Source organism: Neolamprologus multifasciatus, chromosome 15, assembly GCF_963576455.1.
Source record: "Neolamprologus multifasciatus chromosome 15, fNeoMul1.2, whole genome shotgun sequence".
NCBI classification, from domain to species: domain Eukaryota; kingdom Metazoa; phylum Chordata; class Actinopteri; order Cichliformes; family Cichlidae; genus Neolamprologus; species Neolamprologus multifasciatus.
In genome coordinates this window covers 27778554-27794592 of record NC_140453.1, presented here as the reverse complement: position 1 = coordinate 27794592, position 16039 = coordinate 27778554, and the positions used below count along the sequence as shown (strand labels likewise).

Sequence of the window (16039 nt, the reverse complement as noted above, 5' to 3'; positions counted from 1 at the left end):
CATGCCTTTTCCAATACTCATCTATTTTTGTTTTAATTTCCTTTACCAAAGAGTCCTTCAGTAGAAGAGAATTATTTAACTCTCAATATGAATTCACTCTTTTAGACGGATTACTGGCATACAAACATATCTTCAAAAAAGTAGTTTTATGATCTGTCAAGGGTGTTGGCAACATTTTTGATATAGAAACATTTGGATAAAGGATCAGAAATTAACCAATAATCTGTAAGAAATCTGATCTATTTTTTCATGAAAATTCCTTAATTGTTGGATTTTTAAGTCTCCAGTTATCAATTAGGTCTCTTTCCTTTATAAAATCCATCATATAATTGCTACTTTCCTGACTTTTACTCGGCCATCTACCTATTATGTTATTGAGTGAATGATTCCAGTCCCCTCCTAATATAATCTTTAGATTAGCAAATTTACTCATTAATAACTCGTTTTTTCATTTACTATAAGTATTAGGTCAGTACTCTCCTGTTTGTTATTGTAGCCGTAAATGTTTCCCAGTAAGAGGGTCTGATCATCAGCAAAATAAAATGTCCTTTCGGATCAGTTTCTGAAGATATATTTTTCCCTTAAACTTTCAGAATGAGTTCCCGCTGGATGGTTTGTGCCATGAGACATCCATAAATCTTCACCCCATTGGGATTTCCAGAAGTTAGCGTCCTTAGGTTCAGAATGGGATACTTGTATGAGACAAAAGTCAGTATTCAAACGTTTAGCATATAAAAACAGAGCCTTCCTTTGGGTATTGTCCCTTAGTCCTCGAGCATTAAAAGAATTAAAGGATAGAGATGAAATTTTGAAAAGTAAATTAATGTTTTACCCTGAGAAGAGTGTGTAAGCTTCAGAGAGAACAGAACTACTCTGTCTAAAAGAGTGCTTCAAAAACGTTTTTAGCAACAACAGCATACTATAAGTCTTTCGAACAATAAGGAAAAGAGACCTTGAGGCACATGCGCAAACAGGACTGAAAGGCATTTCAGTGAATTTCTTTTCTGTTCATGAAAGCACGGGCTCTGACGAAGTAGACAATTTTCCCCTCCTTATGTGCTTTCTCCACCTGTGGCCATAAGTGGTTGCATCTCTCTCGGTCCTCAGGAGAGAGATCTTCTTTGAAATGGAGCTTCCTTGTCTTCAGGTAGTCAGATCCCTTCACCGCCTTTCAGGTCATGACCTGAAAGTGTCTCATGGTAAATTGCAAGATTATGGCGCTGGACAATGGCGCAGAAGAGGACTCACGTCGTTGTCCGATCCTGAATCAAGTACCTCCGGGAACTTTTAGCAGAAGTCAGCCTGTTTAAGGCTCTGATATCTATTCTGTGTGACTTAAAGCAGTTATGGCATGGTCTGATTTTCTCACCCAATAAAGGAATATTTCATATATCAGTCTACTCTTCATTCTATCAGACACAGTTATCACAGCTCGTGCATTTTCTTTTTACACATATATGTCAGCATTGAGCCAAATTTAGTAATGCCAACATATTAAAAGAACAATATTTGTCCCTCATATATAATACATCTATATATACACTGTCAAAGATACTTGTCTTTGAGTGAAGGTATAAGGTGATAGGAAATATAAATAACTTCCAATTTCACAAGCCTCGCACTTCTGGCCTTAGCGGTCTTTGAGTATGCGGCCCTTGTGGACCGTTAAGGCTGCGTACTCTAAGGCTGCAGACCCTGAATTGAGATATAGCCAGTGTTCCTGCAGCTTCCTGAGTCAGGGTCAAGGGTCACAGAGAGATGCTAAGTCAGCAGGAAATTGTGATGTTAAGCCTGAAAAGATCTGCAGCTGAAAAAAACCTGTTTTACAGTTTCGATGGAAACTGAGCAGCTTATCCCGCACACATTTAAACAAGTTTTCTGTCACAGTAAAATAATTTCTACTGATAATATCAATAAAGACGAGGTAGAGCCAGGTGGAGGCGTAGAAAGTTTTATTAAACGTGTAAAATCAACTGTTAAAAAGTTTTTAAATAAAGCAGAAAAAGAAGGAAACTCATCATTAATCATTATCATATCAACATTTACACTATAAAGATTATGAGGCTTTTATTTTGTTAACAGTGACTCAGGCTGTGATGTCACATGTGACATCACATGGTGGCGGCGGCGTCCTCACAGCGTGGTGAACTGGCTCAGAGCTTCTCTCAGCTTATCTGCGATCTGACCAATCAGAGAGCAGAGGGGAGACGACATCACAAACCTGAACACGCAACCAGACTCCGCCCACCCCGCCTCCCGCCAGGCGCTCACCTGCTGGTAGAAGGTGACCTGCTGCTCCAGGTAAAGCTGCATCACTCGGTTGTAGTCGTAGATACGGTTGCTATGGAAATGGTTCATCTCAGCTGGAGGAGAGCAGACAGCGGCGAGTTACCCTCGGACATGTTTTTATTTATTAAACATACAAACATTAACTTTATACTATTGTCGTATCATTTTATTTACTTTATTATTTAGTTCTTAGATCAGTCGTTCTTGGATTTTTATTCTGGTGGGATTGACATGAACCCAACATCATCATCTCTTCATACACATGTGAAGCAGAAACAGCTGAAACTAAACCGGTGATGAGGTAACGCGATGACATCATGAAAAGGCAGCAGGTGACTAAAGCTGAGTGTCTGACGCGAGCTGAGCAGGAAACACCCTCACCGGGTTTGTATATGTGACCGTCTACTCTGCTGTCAGAAAGAGCAAGACAGTTTTATTTTGAAGGGTTACATGAAGTCACTGAATGATCCTGTGATGCTAAAGGTCAGCTGTGTGTCCTTTCTTCTCTCGTCTCCTGAGTGACCGCGGCCTCTCCTCCTTCTTCTGAAGCTCCTCCAGATGTGATGTGTCCTGATGGGGATCTTGGTCTTCGGCTCAGGCCAAAGATTAAAGTTGGGGCTCTGAGTGGGTGGTGTTAACGCCCATTTTGGTCTCCTGCAGCGTGTTCCTCAGCAGGATCGTCGTGGTTCTCTCTGAGTTTCTCCTCACTCCTGTTGTCCACACTTGGAGACACTGTGATAACTTTCACTCTTCTCCTCAGGTCTGAAGTGATTTATAAAGTGTCTTTGGATTTGGGACGATGCTTCGTCAGATCAAACCCTCACAGATGTGTGAGGAGAAATTCCTTGGTTTGGTCTAAATTACCCTTATGAAAAAAACACAGAGGGAACAGTTTACCCTGCCCGGGATAGGGTTACCGGGGCCCCGCCCTGGAGCCAGGCCCGGGGAGGGTGCCCGAGGGCGAGCGTCTGGTGGCCGGGCCTTAGTCCATGGGGCCCGGCCGGGCACAGCCCGAAGAGGAGACATGGGCCCATCCTCCCGCAGGCCCACCACCCGCAGGAGGCGCCATAGGGATCGGGTGCATTGTGTGCCGGGTGGCGGCCAGGAGCGGAGGCCCTGGCGGACTGATCCCCGGCTGCCAAGACTGGCAATAGGGACATGGAATGTCACCTCTCTGGTGGGGAAGGAGCCTGAGTTAGTGCGTGAGGTTGAGAGGTACCGGCTAGATATAGTCGGGCTCACCTCTACGCACGGCTTGGGCTCTGGAACCAGTCTCCTGGAGAGGGGCTGGACTCTGTCTCAGTCTGGAGTTGCCCCTGGTGAGAGGCGGCGGGCTGGGGTGGGTATTCTAATATCCCCTCGGCTTGCTGCCGGTACGTTGGGGTTTTTCCCGGTGGACGAGAGGGTTTGTTCCCTGCGCCTTAGGGTCGGGGAACGGGTCCTGACTGTCATCTGCGCTTATGCGCCGAGTGGCAGTTCGGAGTACCCAGCCTTCTTAGAGTCCCTGGGGGGGGGGGGGGGGGTGCTGGAAGGTGCTCCACCTGGAGACTCTGTTGTCCTGCTGGGAGACTTCAATGCTCACGTGGGTAACGACAGGGGGACCCTGGAGGGGCGTGATTGGGAGGAACGGCCTCCCTGATCTGAACCCGAGCGGTGCTTTGTTATTGGACTTCTGTGCTAATCACAGTTTGGCCATAACGAACACCTTGTTCGAACATAAGAGTGTCCATAAGTGCACGTGGCACCAGGACGCTCTAGGCCGTAGGTCGATGATCGATTTTGTAATCGTATCACCAGACCTGCGACCATATGTTCTGGACACTCGGGTAAAGAGAGGGGCTGAGCTGTCAACTGATCACCACCTGGTGGTGAGTTGGATCAGGTGGCGGGGGAGGACGCTGGACAGACCTGGTGCACCTAAACGCATAGTGAGGGTGTGCTGGGAACGACTAGCAGAGGCCCCAGTCCGCGAGATCTTCAACGCACACCTCCGGCAGAGCTTCAACAGCATTCCGAGGGAGGCGGGGGACATTGAGTCCAAATGGACCATGTTCAGCGCCTCCATTGCCGAAGCAGCTGCATTGAGCTGCGGCCCCAAGGTGGTTGGTGCCTGCCGTGGTGGTAATCCCCGAACCAAATGGTGGACACCAGAGGTGAAGGGAGCCACCAGGCTGAAGAAGGAGTCCTATCGGGCTTGGTTAGCCTGTGGGACTCCGGAGGCAGCCGACAGGTATCGACAGGCTAAGCGGAATGCGGCTCGGGCAGTGGCTGAAGCAAAAACTCGGGTGTGGGAGGAGTTCGGAGAGGCCATGGAAAAAGACTTTCGGACTGCCTCGAAGAGGTTCTGGCAAACCGTCAGGCGTCTCAGGAGGGGAAAGCGGTGCTCTACCTGCACTGTGTATAGTGCTGGCGGAGCGCTTCTGACGTCGACTGAGAAAATTGTCAGGCGGTGGAAGGAATACTTCGAGGACCTCCTTAATCCCACTGACGCGTCTTCCGAGGAGGAAGCAGAGTCTGGGGATGAGGGGAATGACCCGCCAATTTCCGGGGGCGAGGTCACTGAGGCAGTTAAACAACTCCTTGGTGGCAGAGCCCCTGGTGTTGATGAGGTCCGCCCGAGTTCCTGAAGGCTCTGGACGTTGTAGGGCTGTCCTGGTTGACACGCCTCTGCAATGTTGCGTGGAGATCAGGGTCAGTACCCGTGGACTGGCAGACCGGGGTGGTGGTCCCTATCTTTAAGAAGGGGGACCGGAGGGTGTGTTCCAACTACAGGGGGATCACACTCCTCAGCCTCCCCGGGAAAGTCTATGCCAGGGTGCTGGAAAGGAGAGCTGCGAACTGGAGCGGTTCGCAGCCGAGTGTGAAGCAGCGGGAATGAGGATCAGCACCTCCAAATCTGAGGCCATGGTTCTCAGCCGGAAAAGGGTGGAGTGCCCACTCCAGGTCGGGGATGAGGTCCTGCCCCAAGTGGAGGAGTTCAAGTATCTCGGGGTCTTGTTCGCGAGTGACGGGAGAAGGGAGCCGGAGATCGACAGACGGATTGGGGCTGCAGCTGCAGTAATGCAGACGCTGCACCGGTCCGTCGTGGTGAAGAGGGAGCTGAGTGTAAAAGCGAAGCTCTCAATTTACCGGTCGATCTACGTCCCTACCCTCACCTATGGCCACGAGCTGTGGGTAGTGACCGAAAGGACGAGATCGCGGATACAAGCGGCGGAAATGAGCTTCCTCCGAAGGGTGGCTGGCATCTCCCTTAGAGATAGGGTGAGAAGTTCGGCCATCCGAGAGGGGCTCAGAGTAGAGCCGCTGCTGCTCCACATCGAAAGGAGCCAGCTGAGGTGGTTTGGGCATCTGACAAGGATGCCTCCTGGGCGCCTCCTGGGTGAGGTGTTCCAGGCATGTCCCACCGGGAGGAGGCCCCGGGGCAGACCCAGGACACGCTGGAGAGATTATATCTCTCGGCTGGCCTGGGAACGCCTTGGTGTTCCCCCGGATGAGCTGGAGGAGGTGGCTGGGGATAGGGAGGTCTGGGCCTCTTTGCTTAGGCTGCTGCCCCCGCGACCCGGCCCCGGATAAAGCGGATGAAGATGGATGGATGGATGGTCTTAATTTAACATCTTTGAGTGTTACAGAGTGAACGCAGGTCATTGCACAGCAGGTCCATGCTGTGGGTCAATGACAAGCTCAGCTCTTCAGGAGGACAAACTGACTGTGGTCATGTTTGTCTCTCTGAAATTATTCTGTCATTGTTTGTAAACAGATTTATGCTTTTTAAATAAAACAAGCATGTTCAGAAACACTGCGCAGAAAATCCATCGCTCTACTAAAAGCATGACAGCTTTAAATTTCACCAGGGGCTGATAACTTTATCAAAGAGATTACTTTGACCTTTGGGTTTGCTGGGATTTTTGGGTGGTGTGTGTGTGTGTCTGTGGGTGTGTGTGTGTCTGTGTATGTCTGTGTATGTGTGTGTGTGTCTGTGTGTGCTGTCACCCTGCAGGGCGTAGCTCATGCAGCTGAGCCGCTGGTTCATGCACTTCCTGTCGCTGTTGTTAATTTTTCCTGCAGAAACCAAACGATCGCCTTCCTTCACTTTATCTACAGCAGCCTGAAACACACACACACACACACACACAGGTGAGACCACGCCCTCCTCAGCACACCTGGAGCCCCTCCCATTCCCCAATTAATGTTGCTCTGACAGCAATTGAATAAAAACCTCCAAAATAAAAGCCTCAGTTTCCAGCTTCAGTCTGTTTTATTGTTTCATGTTTTCAGACATTCTCTGTGTGTACCTGCAGTTATGTGTAGCAGTACTGTGTGTAGTATAGTCACTGTGTAGTTCTGCTGTACCTTGTGTACAGCGATGATGTCTGGAAAACATCCCAGCAGCCCTTTGTACTCGCTGTTAGTCTCCAACAGGAAGTGGAGGTCCTTCTGAGGCTGGAAACATCAACACAACAAAGAATGCAGTAAGAAAATAAACAAATATTACTGTAAGACTGAGAAAACACAGTATACTGTGTATTTATACATAGGTGTGTGTGTTTTTACCTGCTGGGCGACGATCTCAGCAATCTCCTCGTAGGTTTTTCCAGCAGCCGTCAGAGCGTCGGTCAACGTCGCCTCACCTGCATCGCAGACACTTAAAAGTCTGTACTTATACCACATAATAGATGTTTACTGGATATTTACGGATTTCACAATGGAAACCAGCTTTAAGGAAAATGGTTCAGAAAGAACACACTGAGCTAAGAGTCCCTGAACGCACCGCGGGAGAGCTTCAAGTTCTCCAAGAATGTAAACAAAACCGTTGGTCAGCCAATAAAGTTGCTCCTCTTCTGTTTAAGTGTTGCTTCTATCCTCCCTCCTATTCTATCCCCCTCCCTCCTTCCATCCTTCTATCCTACCCTCCTGCCTCCTTCCATCCTTCTATCCTTCCATCCTCCCTCCTATTCTATCCTCCTCCCTCCTTCCATCCTTCTATCCTACCCTCCTGCCTCCTTCCATCCTTCTATCCTTCCATCCTCTCTCCTATTCTATCCCCCTCCCTCCTTCCATCCTTCTATCCTTCCATCCTCCCTCCTATTCTATCCTCCTCCCTCCTTCTATCCTCCCTCCTCCACCCTCCACCCCCACACTCCTCCCTCGCTCACCTGGATATTTGCTGGTGATGAATACAGTTGACAGGTTTCTGAAGGCTTGGCCGATGCGCTCATACTCTTTAGGAAGCGCTGGTTAAAAACAGATGAAGACATTACCACCCAATCACAGCTGTAAGTATTCTGTGTACATGTACACGGAATAACTTTAAATGTATGCACTGACGTCCGGTGCAGCGTTTCCAGTGCGTGTGCCCGACGTTCAGCAGCTCTCTGACGCCGTCATCCATGGACTTTGTAAAGCGGCTGTAGTGTTCACACCTCTGTTCACTGCACACACACTCAGAGGTCACACAAAGGTAAAAAGCCACAGGTAAAAACTGAGCTGCTGTTTGATGGAAGAACAGTGAAAGTACATTTATGATAAGGAACAGTAATGGGCCCAGTACACCGCCCTGTGGCACTCCCAGTGAGCTACAGCTAAAAAAGGGATTGACGTCTGATGACTGGTCATGTGACATTTGACAGACACGAGTTAGACGACCCTAATGAGCGAACCAATCAGAGGTAGCCTGACAGACCAAACCCAGGGTACAGACCCAGACTGAGTGACTTACACCTGGATGACATCGAGCTCTGCAGCTTCAGGTTCAACCAAACTGAACATCATTGGACCCACCGTCTCGTCTTTCTCTGCCTTCCTCTTCCCCGCCTTCCACTCCTGAAACAACAACAAACAGCCTTAACCAATCAGAAAGCAGCATCAGATATCATCACACCTGACTGGCTCAAACATAATCTCCATAAAAGACCATACAAACATTTATAACCTGTGGGTCTGTTCTGTACCTGAAGCCTTCTGGTTTGTGTTTGCAGTCTTTCATTTGTTTGTGAGTAAACAAAAAGGACGTCCCAGAGGCTTAGACAGCAGGTTCTCAGGTTACCTGAAAGATGTAAAGCAGGAGGTGGAGCTTCACCTACCTTCTCATCTCTGTGGGTGAGGAAGAGCTGAAAGACTTCACTCTGAGAGACGATGGGGTGCCGACACATCCGAGTCATCCAGGCCTGCAGACCCTCCATCCTCATCCTAATGAAGTCATCATCAAACCTGCCTACAAGCACGGGTCAGACTGGTAAGGTCAAAGGTGTTTGCTGGGTCATACAGGGTAGCTATGGCGATGGCTCACCTGTCACCTGTTTGTCAGGCAGTGAGGGGATGGGCAGTATGGACCCAAACTTCTCCAGCAGACGCTCGTACAGCCAATCAAAGTGCTTGTAGCGATGATTGACAGGGCTGTTGGTTGTCTGGAGGAAGAGGGAGGAGTCTGAGATTGATACCCAGTGATACTGCAAGTACTACTAAGTACTACAGAGTAAGTAAAGTAAGTAAAATTTTATTTATATAGCACCTTTCGAGATAAAAATCACAAAGTGCTTCACAGAAGCTAAAACCTAAAAATAGAAATCAACAGAAGCAAGTTTAAAAAAAAGTTCTACTAAGCTCACATTGGGTGTTATCTGGTACTCGATGAAGCTCTTCAGTCCGTACATTTTGGACTCTTTCTTTGGATCAGCAATCACACAGTCCAGAGGAGACGTCGAGTACAGCCAGACGGGGCCTACTTCTCCCATCTGATTGGACGAGGACCAAGAGCCAATCAGAGCAATCGACACCACACATCATTAACCAAGAGAGAAATGTTGGACTCACGTAGACAGGAAGTCTCTCTCTGCTGTCAGCCGGAGGGCGGGCTAACATGAAGACTTCTGGACTCGGACCTTTGGAGAACGAGAACCTAAAGACAAGAAGGCATCACTGTCTTCTACTCGTTTCTACTGATTTCTACTGACATCTACCGAATTATACTGACATCTACTCATTTCTACTGATTTCTACTGACATCTACCAAATTATACTGACATCTACTCGTTTCTACTGATTTCTACTGACATCTACCAAATTATACTGACATCTACTCATTTCTACTGATTTCTACTGACATCTACCGAATTCTGCCAACTTCCACTGACATCTGCTTCCATTAATTTTTAATAATATCTAACAACCACCAACATTCACTCCCTTCCACTGAAATCTACTAGGGTTTACTATCACTACTGACATCTACTGACATCTACTGAACTCAACTGATGTTTAGTAAGCTCTACTGTCTTCTACAGGAATCTACCAACTGCTAACCACTGTGACTGACATCTAATGACTGACACTCCCTGACTTCCACTGACTCCTACCACTTTGCTCTATGGACCGACATCTACTGGACTCTACTTTTAGCTCTACTGTGAGTCGTCTGTTATATTTGCATATTTCAGAAACATATGTACTTATTGAGGGAGATCTTAACACTGGGTCCATGGGCGCTTCGTCCTGAGGCTCCGGCCTCCCCTTCCGGTTGATTGTTGTCATGGTAACTGCTCACCGACTGGTCATCCCATTCGTCGTCCCACTCGCCGTCATCATCCTGAACAGCTGATAGGGACACTGCTCGACATTCCTGATGTAAAACCTTTTTCCTCACAGTAACACACTATACGTGAAAATGAGCTGAAAACAAGCGTATGTTACCGTGCTGTGTGGGATTGTATCCTCGACTGTCCCATCCCTGTGTGTGACTGACAAAAGCCTCGCCCCCTGAGCCCAGGTCCCCGCCTCCTCCAACACCACCAGTGTTTCTGATCTGAAACATGACAACATCTTTAACAAACAGATGCTCCTGCAGACGATACAGACTTTACTGTAGCCATCACAGAGCAGGGTGCTACCAATTTGGTCGCAAATGCAACCAAATTTTTCAATTGTGCGACTAAAAAAAATCACCAGTGTGACCAACTGTTCGAGTACGAACAAAAAAAAGCCTCAGCAACTCTGAAGGTCTCCGTGTGGTCAACAACAGACACACATTATGCCCCTATCGTGGTCTGAACCAATCAGAGATAGTCAGCGCTGTCGGCCACTCTTTTTTTTTTTTAACTTAAATGACCTTGGACAAGAAAGCTTAATTTCTGCTGTTCAATACTGACCTTAGAAATATGGTATCTAAGCAGATTCTTACTCTGGATGGCATTACCTTGGCCTCCAGTAACACTGTGAGGAACCTTGGAGTCATTTTTGACCAGGATATGTCCTTCAACGCACATATTAAACAAATATGTAAGACTGCTTTCTTCCATTTGTGCAACATCTCTAAAGTTAGAAATATCCTGTCTCAGAGTGACGCTGAAAAACTAGTTCATGCATTTATTACTTCCAGGCTGGACTACTGTAATTCATTATTATCAGGAAGTCCAAAAAACTCACTGAAAAGCCTTCAGCTAATCCAAAATGCTGCAGCAAGAGTCCTGACAGGGACTAGAAAGAGAGAGCAGATTTCTCCTGTTTTGGCTTCCTGTTAAATCCAGAATTCAAAATCCTGCTCCTCACATACAAGGTCTTAAATAATCAGGCCCCATCTTATCTTAATGACCTTGTAGTACCATATCGCCCTATTAGAGCACTTCGCTCCCGCTCTGCAGGCCTACTTGTTGTTCCTAGAGTATTTAAAAGTAGAATGGGAGGCAGAGCCTTCAGTTTTCAGGCCCCTCTTCTGTGGAACCAGCTTCCAGTTTGGATTCAGGAGACAGACACTATCTCTACTTTCAAGATTAGGCTTCAAACTTTCCTTTTTGCTAAAGCATATAGTTAGGGCTGGACCAGGTGACCCTGAATCCTCCCTTAGTTATGCTGCAATAGACGTAGGCTGCCGGGGATTCCCATGATGCATTGAGTTTTTCCTTTCCAGTCACCTTTCTCACTCACTATGTATTAACAGACCTCTCTGCACTGAATCATATCTGTTATTAATCTCTGTCTCTCTTCCACAGCATGTCTTTATCCTGTCTTCCTTCTCTCACCCCAACCAATCACAGCAGATGGCCGCCCCTCCCTGAGCCTGGTTCTGCTGGAGGTTTCTTCCTGTTAAAAGGGAGTTTTTCCTTCCCACTGTCGCCAAAGTGCTGCTCATAGGGGGTCATATGATTGTTGGGTTTTTCTCTGTATCTATTATTGTGCAATCTACTGTACAATATAAAGCACCTTGAGGCGACTGTTGTTGTGATTTGGTGCTATATAAATAAAATTGAATTGAATAAGAAAAGATGAAAAGAACTATTGATACATTTTTTGTTAAGGCCTGATCCGTCTGAAATTCATAGCCAGTGCTCTGAAATGGAGCCATCAATCTTTGAACGCTGAAAAAGCAGCAGTGTATCCAGAAAACACATTATATGCTGCAATAAATGCACTGCCCAAGTGTCCCCTCTCCCCACTGCCTTTCAGCAGCAGGCAGCAGCAAACAGGTCGTCAGAGGAGGCCGATGTGATGATTAGGTTTAACATTGCCTACAGTATTACCAAAGAGTGCCGAAACACTTCAAGCACTTTTCCAGTAACTTATCTTTCTGGTAGAACTGAGCTCCAAATAAAGAACTTTGTGTTGACAAGATTGTTAGTTAATCATTTACAAATCAATATTGTCTGTATGGACAGCAATCCCCCCCCTAAAAAAAAGTGCACATGTAAAACTGCGGTGTTAAGTGATGCGGTTGAAAAATTTGGGTGCGCCTAACTTTTGTGCTGGTGTGCCTAAGAAAAAAAGTTAGGCACACCAGTGCAACCGTGGCAAAGAGTTAGTCTAGAGCCCTGCAGAGGTTACACTGTGTGGTCCAATGGTCTCCACGGTGGGTTTATCACTCTGTGATTTTCAGTATCTCTGTGAAGTGTTTGTGCCTTTGTGAACTTGAAATCAAATAAAGATGAAATATCCTCAGTTTTAGTCTCTGTTGGTTTGGTAAAATAAATGATTGCAGTTTGCCCGGTGAAGCCCTGATGGACGTATTTATTGATGTTTGATCAGCCTGTGAGTCAGCTGCTTGTTTTCACTGAAATACTGATTTTCTGGCCTCTGTTCTGGAATCTCACTGAAACTGAGCTGAATTCAAACAAACAGTCAAATAATAATAAAAACTAAACTCAAAGCTAAGTGTTGGACAGAGGAGCAGTGTGACACTGATGAAGGTGAAATTCGCTGACCTGTGCCTCTTTGTGTTGACACGACATGAAATAATGTCACAGCGCTCACCTGTAAATATCCCTCAGGTACAAGGCCGGTTTGTCCGCTGGAGTTCTGGGCCTGGATCCAGCCTCCACCCACAGTCTGAAGAACAGGGACACGTAAGGGGGTGGAGCCGTGTTTTCTTTGCAGTGTGTGCAGTGGAAACACCTGTGTTTACCTGGTCTGTCACAGTGATGGTCTCCCCCTCTCTCACCGACAGCTCGTTGTTTCCTGGCTCCGCTGTGAAGTCGTACAGAACCAGAGCCTGGAGAGCGCACACACACATGCACACACACATGCACACACACACACACACACACACACACACACACACACACACATGCACACACACAGAGCTCAGACTGGTACAAACTAAAGTTTAGGGACAGTCAGAGGAACCAGCTCTGGTTTGGACTCAGAGGAAACGTCTGGATGTCAGTGAAACTACAAACTCTTGAACCTGACTTCCTGTTGGACCACAGCACTTCCTGTTGGACCACAGCACTTCCTGTTGGACCACAGCACTTCCTGACATCCACATATCAGGAACTTCCAGGCTTTCTGGGTTTTCCTTTCCAGAGAAGCTCACACAGAGACACACATGTGCAGCGACGAAACGTAGTCTCCTGCCTCCACACGTTTATTCATGAACACAAATATGATTTCTGCTTGTCGCATTGACATGTCTGCAGAGCCGAACAGTCACAAAATAATTTGAAGTCATATTTGAGTTCAGGACTAACGCTGATGCAGGAGCGCTACGTCGTTGCAAGTCAGTCATATAAAAGTTTACTCTGTGGAGACCGTCACAAACTCTCTCACTGTTTACAGTAATTGTGATTGTTATATTACAACTTCTTTCTACTCACAGTAGAAATGATCATGTGAGTTTTCCATTGCCACACCCCCACCTGAGGACAACGACGGTCCCCATCACCCTCAGGTCTGTTTCACTCCAACACACCATCACTTCCTGCAGCACCACCCACGCCCACAGCTCAGTCTCTGCCCCAAGCGTGATGGTGGAGGCTGCAGACCCATCACCACGTCTCCCTCATTGTTAAACTGTTACCATGGTTTCATCCCTCGCATCACTGATCCCCGATCAGGACGCCATCCTTCAGTGAAACCATCAGAGTAAACATGAGATGTCTGATTGATTTATTCATCCAGGCTCTCATTCCCACCACACCAGCAAAGGTGCAGCAGACACAACAGGTAACGAGACATCAAGTACAAACAGGCACAGATGTTTGATTATTCCTGGAAACACCAGCAGCACATTTGAATTCCTGATTTTGTCTGATTCCCGGGGCGATCATTTGGATGATGCTGTGAATGCGAAGGCCGTGTTGGTTGTTACACATATAAACACGAAGGTAAGAAAGAAGCAGGCCAAGCAGGGCTTCATAGACAAGTACCAGCCAATGGGAACATCCGCAGCAGCACGCAGAGATCAGTGAGCCGTGATTTCCACAGCCAGTAATAAACCTGAAGCGTGGACAACATCCAGGTGTGTGGGTGCTGGGCAGGTACACTCATATCATGAAGCGCTTAGAGTTTAAAAACGATCTGAGGTCTTTATGAGCTTCAGCTCTCCATCTGCAGCACAGCTGATAGCTCAGACCCAGGCATGACAGCGTTATTTTAAATAAATCAATAAGTTTGAGTTCTCTGACTGTCAGACAGTAGCGGTTTTAGATACGGGCGACACGGGCGATTGCCCGGGGCGGCATCGTGGTGGGGGGGCGGCATCACGGGCATCAACAATAAATAAAAAATGCTCGTACTCATGCTGCCCCGACATCAGCCAGCGCATATTGGGAATGGCACAGGCACCGATCGGTTTTCTATCGCCCATTTGCTGGGAGTAAGGGCGCCCTCCGTTAGCGAGGTGCACCTGCTGCTTTCGGCACAGTGAGGAGAGGGAGGGGCGGCGGGGGATTTACTGGCCGGCTAGAGCAGCGTCTAATAACCAACTCGCAATAAAACAAAATAAAAACAAAACAACAAACACGAAAACACCAGACATCATGATACAGACTTATAATCTGCACCGATGTTTTTTCAAAATTCTAGTCTTTGTCAATTGTTGATTTGTCCTGTTCTCATTGTATGACGAATCATGATGGCCGTTTGGTAGCCGTTTGCGTACTATGCACACTCTCTCTCTCTCTTCATATGTGTGTTTCTCTGGCAAAATTCAGTATGTTTCGACAACAGTTTTATGGTAATGTATAATCCTTAATATGTTTTATGTATGTGTGTGTGGGGGGGGGGGGGGGGGGGGGGGGGGGCAGAGGGAGTGTTCGCCCGGGGCGCCAAACAGGCTAGGACCGCCACTGGTGTCAGAGGATTGTGCTGTGAGAAACACGGAGACCTCCTCACACTGACGATCTCTGAGTTCCTCAGAATCTAAAGTTTCTGATATATCGCCTGCAGCCTCACTGATCACCACAGGGATCAATAACACTCATCGATCTCTCCTCAGCAGCAGGTCTGTGACTTTTGACCCTCCTCTGAGCTTCTCCGACAACTTTTAAATGTGGGCTGGTGTTCCTGCACATGCGCAGCAGCAGCCTGTGCGTTCCTATTTTCCCAACTGGATGTTGGCAGTTCTCCCCACGGCTGTTCGAGCCGTGTCTGCGGCTCTTCCCTCCCCCCTTGTCTCCCCCGTGTCTCCCCTGTGTCCCCCTCCTCTCCTCGTGCCGCTCGCTGCACCTGTCTGCTGACACCTGCCGTGTCTCAGGTGTGTCCCCGCCGTTCTGTTGCTCCCCGAATCCGGTTCGGTTCAGCGCGCTGATTGGAGCCAGCCGCGGGGTCAGAGGTCACCGCAGATAGGTACGCGTGCAGGCGATGGTCTTACCTGAGCAGCCATGGTGACGTCACAGGAGTAGGTTCGATCCCGGTTCTTGCCGTCAGCTCGCGGACCGACCTGAGCCCCGCTGCGTCAAGGTAGGGAGCGCGAGGACGGCACTTCCGCTGTGGCGTTTCACAATTAAAGCACCGCAGTAGCTCTAGGGCAAACAAACCTATAAAACGACACCTTTAGTGACGACACTTTAGTGACGTCTGAAGAAACTGTGAACACAGGCAAGTTGAATTCATATAATAAAATACAGGAATGCGGTAAATAAATCACAGATTCGCTTAGTTTTATTAATTTTTATTTTGAAAGTCCGCTTCCGTTAGTTTATTTTTGTGCTCTGAAACCTTGAGTACATATGACGTCATACACGGAAGGGCTATTCCACGGGGCGTCTCCTGAAAACTCTCCAGTTACACGCTGTAAAAATACTGCAGTTGAAAATACTACTGAAGCACATTAAAATACTACAAAATACACATACAAACACTACAAAATACAAAATGCTAAAATATTACGAAATACTTGTTAAAATACTGCTATTAAATGCATTAAAACACTACAAAATACTCTAAGATCATTAGGATCAGTGTGCAGAGTGTAAAATATGAACTTTAACAGTAAATTGAATAAAACAGTAAACAATAGTTTTTTATAAAAAAAATAAAAGTACAG

General features: G+C 47.2%; 1 protein-coding gene across 3 annotated transcripts; it reads right to left on the bottom strand.

The window, feature by feature from the left end:
• Nucleotides 1-1904: 1904 nt before the first annotated feature.
• On the bottom strand, nucleotides 1905-15494 carry LOC146502337 (sorting nexin-9-like). Of its 3 annotated transcripts, none has more exons than XM_085133180.1 (17): nucleotides 12999-15161; nucleotides 12677-12958; nucleotides 12526-12600; nucleotides 9976-10087; nucleotides 9735-9891; nucleotides 9100-9184; nucleotides 8895-9020; nucleotides 8576-8693; nucleotides 8370-8500; nucleotides 8006-8109; nucleotides 7615-7718; nucleotides 7443-7520; nucleotides 6841-6917; nucleotides 6640-6729; nucleotides 6280-6394; nucleotides 2272-2363; nucleotides 1905-2181 (listed from the first exon to the last, which is right to left on the bottom strand). In XM_085133180.1, exons 2-17 carry the CDS (start codon nucleotides 12794-12796, stop codon nucleotides 2134-2136), a joined length of 1632 nt encoding a protein of 543 aa, XP_084989306.1. In that variant the 5' UTR covers nucleotides 12797-12958; nucleotides 12999-15161; the 3' UTR covers nucleotides 1905-2133. The 3 variants fall into 3 exon arrangements, with proteins under 3 accessions (XP_084989306.1, XP_084989307.1, XP_084989308.1); XM_085133181.1 differs by lacking the exon at nucleotides 12999-15161 and adding an exon at nucleotides 15365-15494 and having other exon boundaries at nucleotides 1906-2181; nucleotides 12677-12763; XM_085133182.1 differs by lacking the exon at nucleotides 12999-15161 and adding an exon at nucleotides 15365-15494 and having other exon boundaries at nucleotides 1906-2181; nucleotides 9735-9879; nucleotides 12677-12763.
• Nucleotides 15495-16039: the final 545 nt, after the last annotated feature.

What these genes read in the sequence shown, in the direction of transcription:
- LOC146502337 (XM_085133180.1), bottom strand. Translation starts at nt 12,796, where the DNA reads ATGTGTGTGTGCATGTGTGTGTGCGCTCTCCAGGCTCTGGTTCTGTAC. An exon ending in TCACCCACAGAGATGAGAAG is followed by an intron (nt 8,110 to 8,369) that starts GTAGGTGAAGCT and finishes TTGTTGTTTCAG; the next exon opens with GAGTGGAAGGCGGGGAAGAG. An exon ending in CTGAGATCGTCGCCCAGCAG is followed by an intron (nt 6,730 to 6,840) that starts GTAAAAACACAC and finishes TGATGTTTCCAG; the next exon opens with CCTCAGAAGGACCTCCACTT.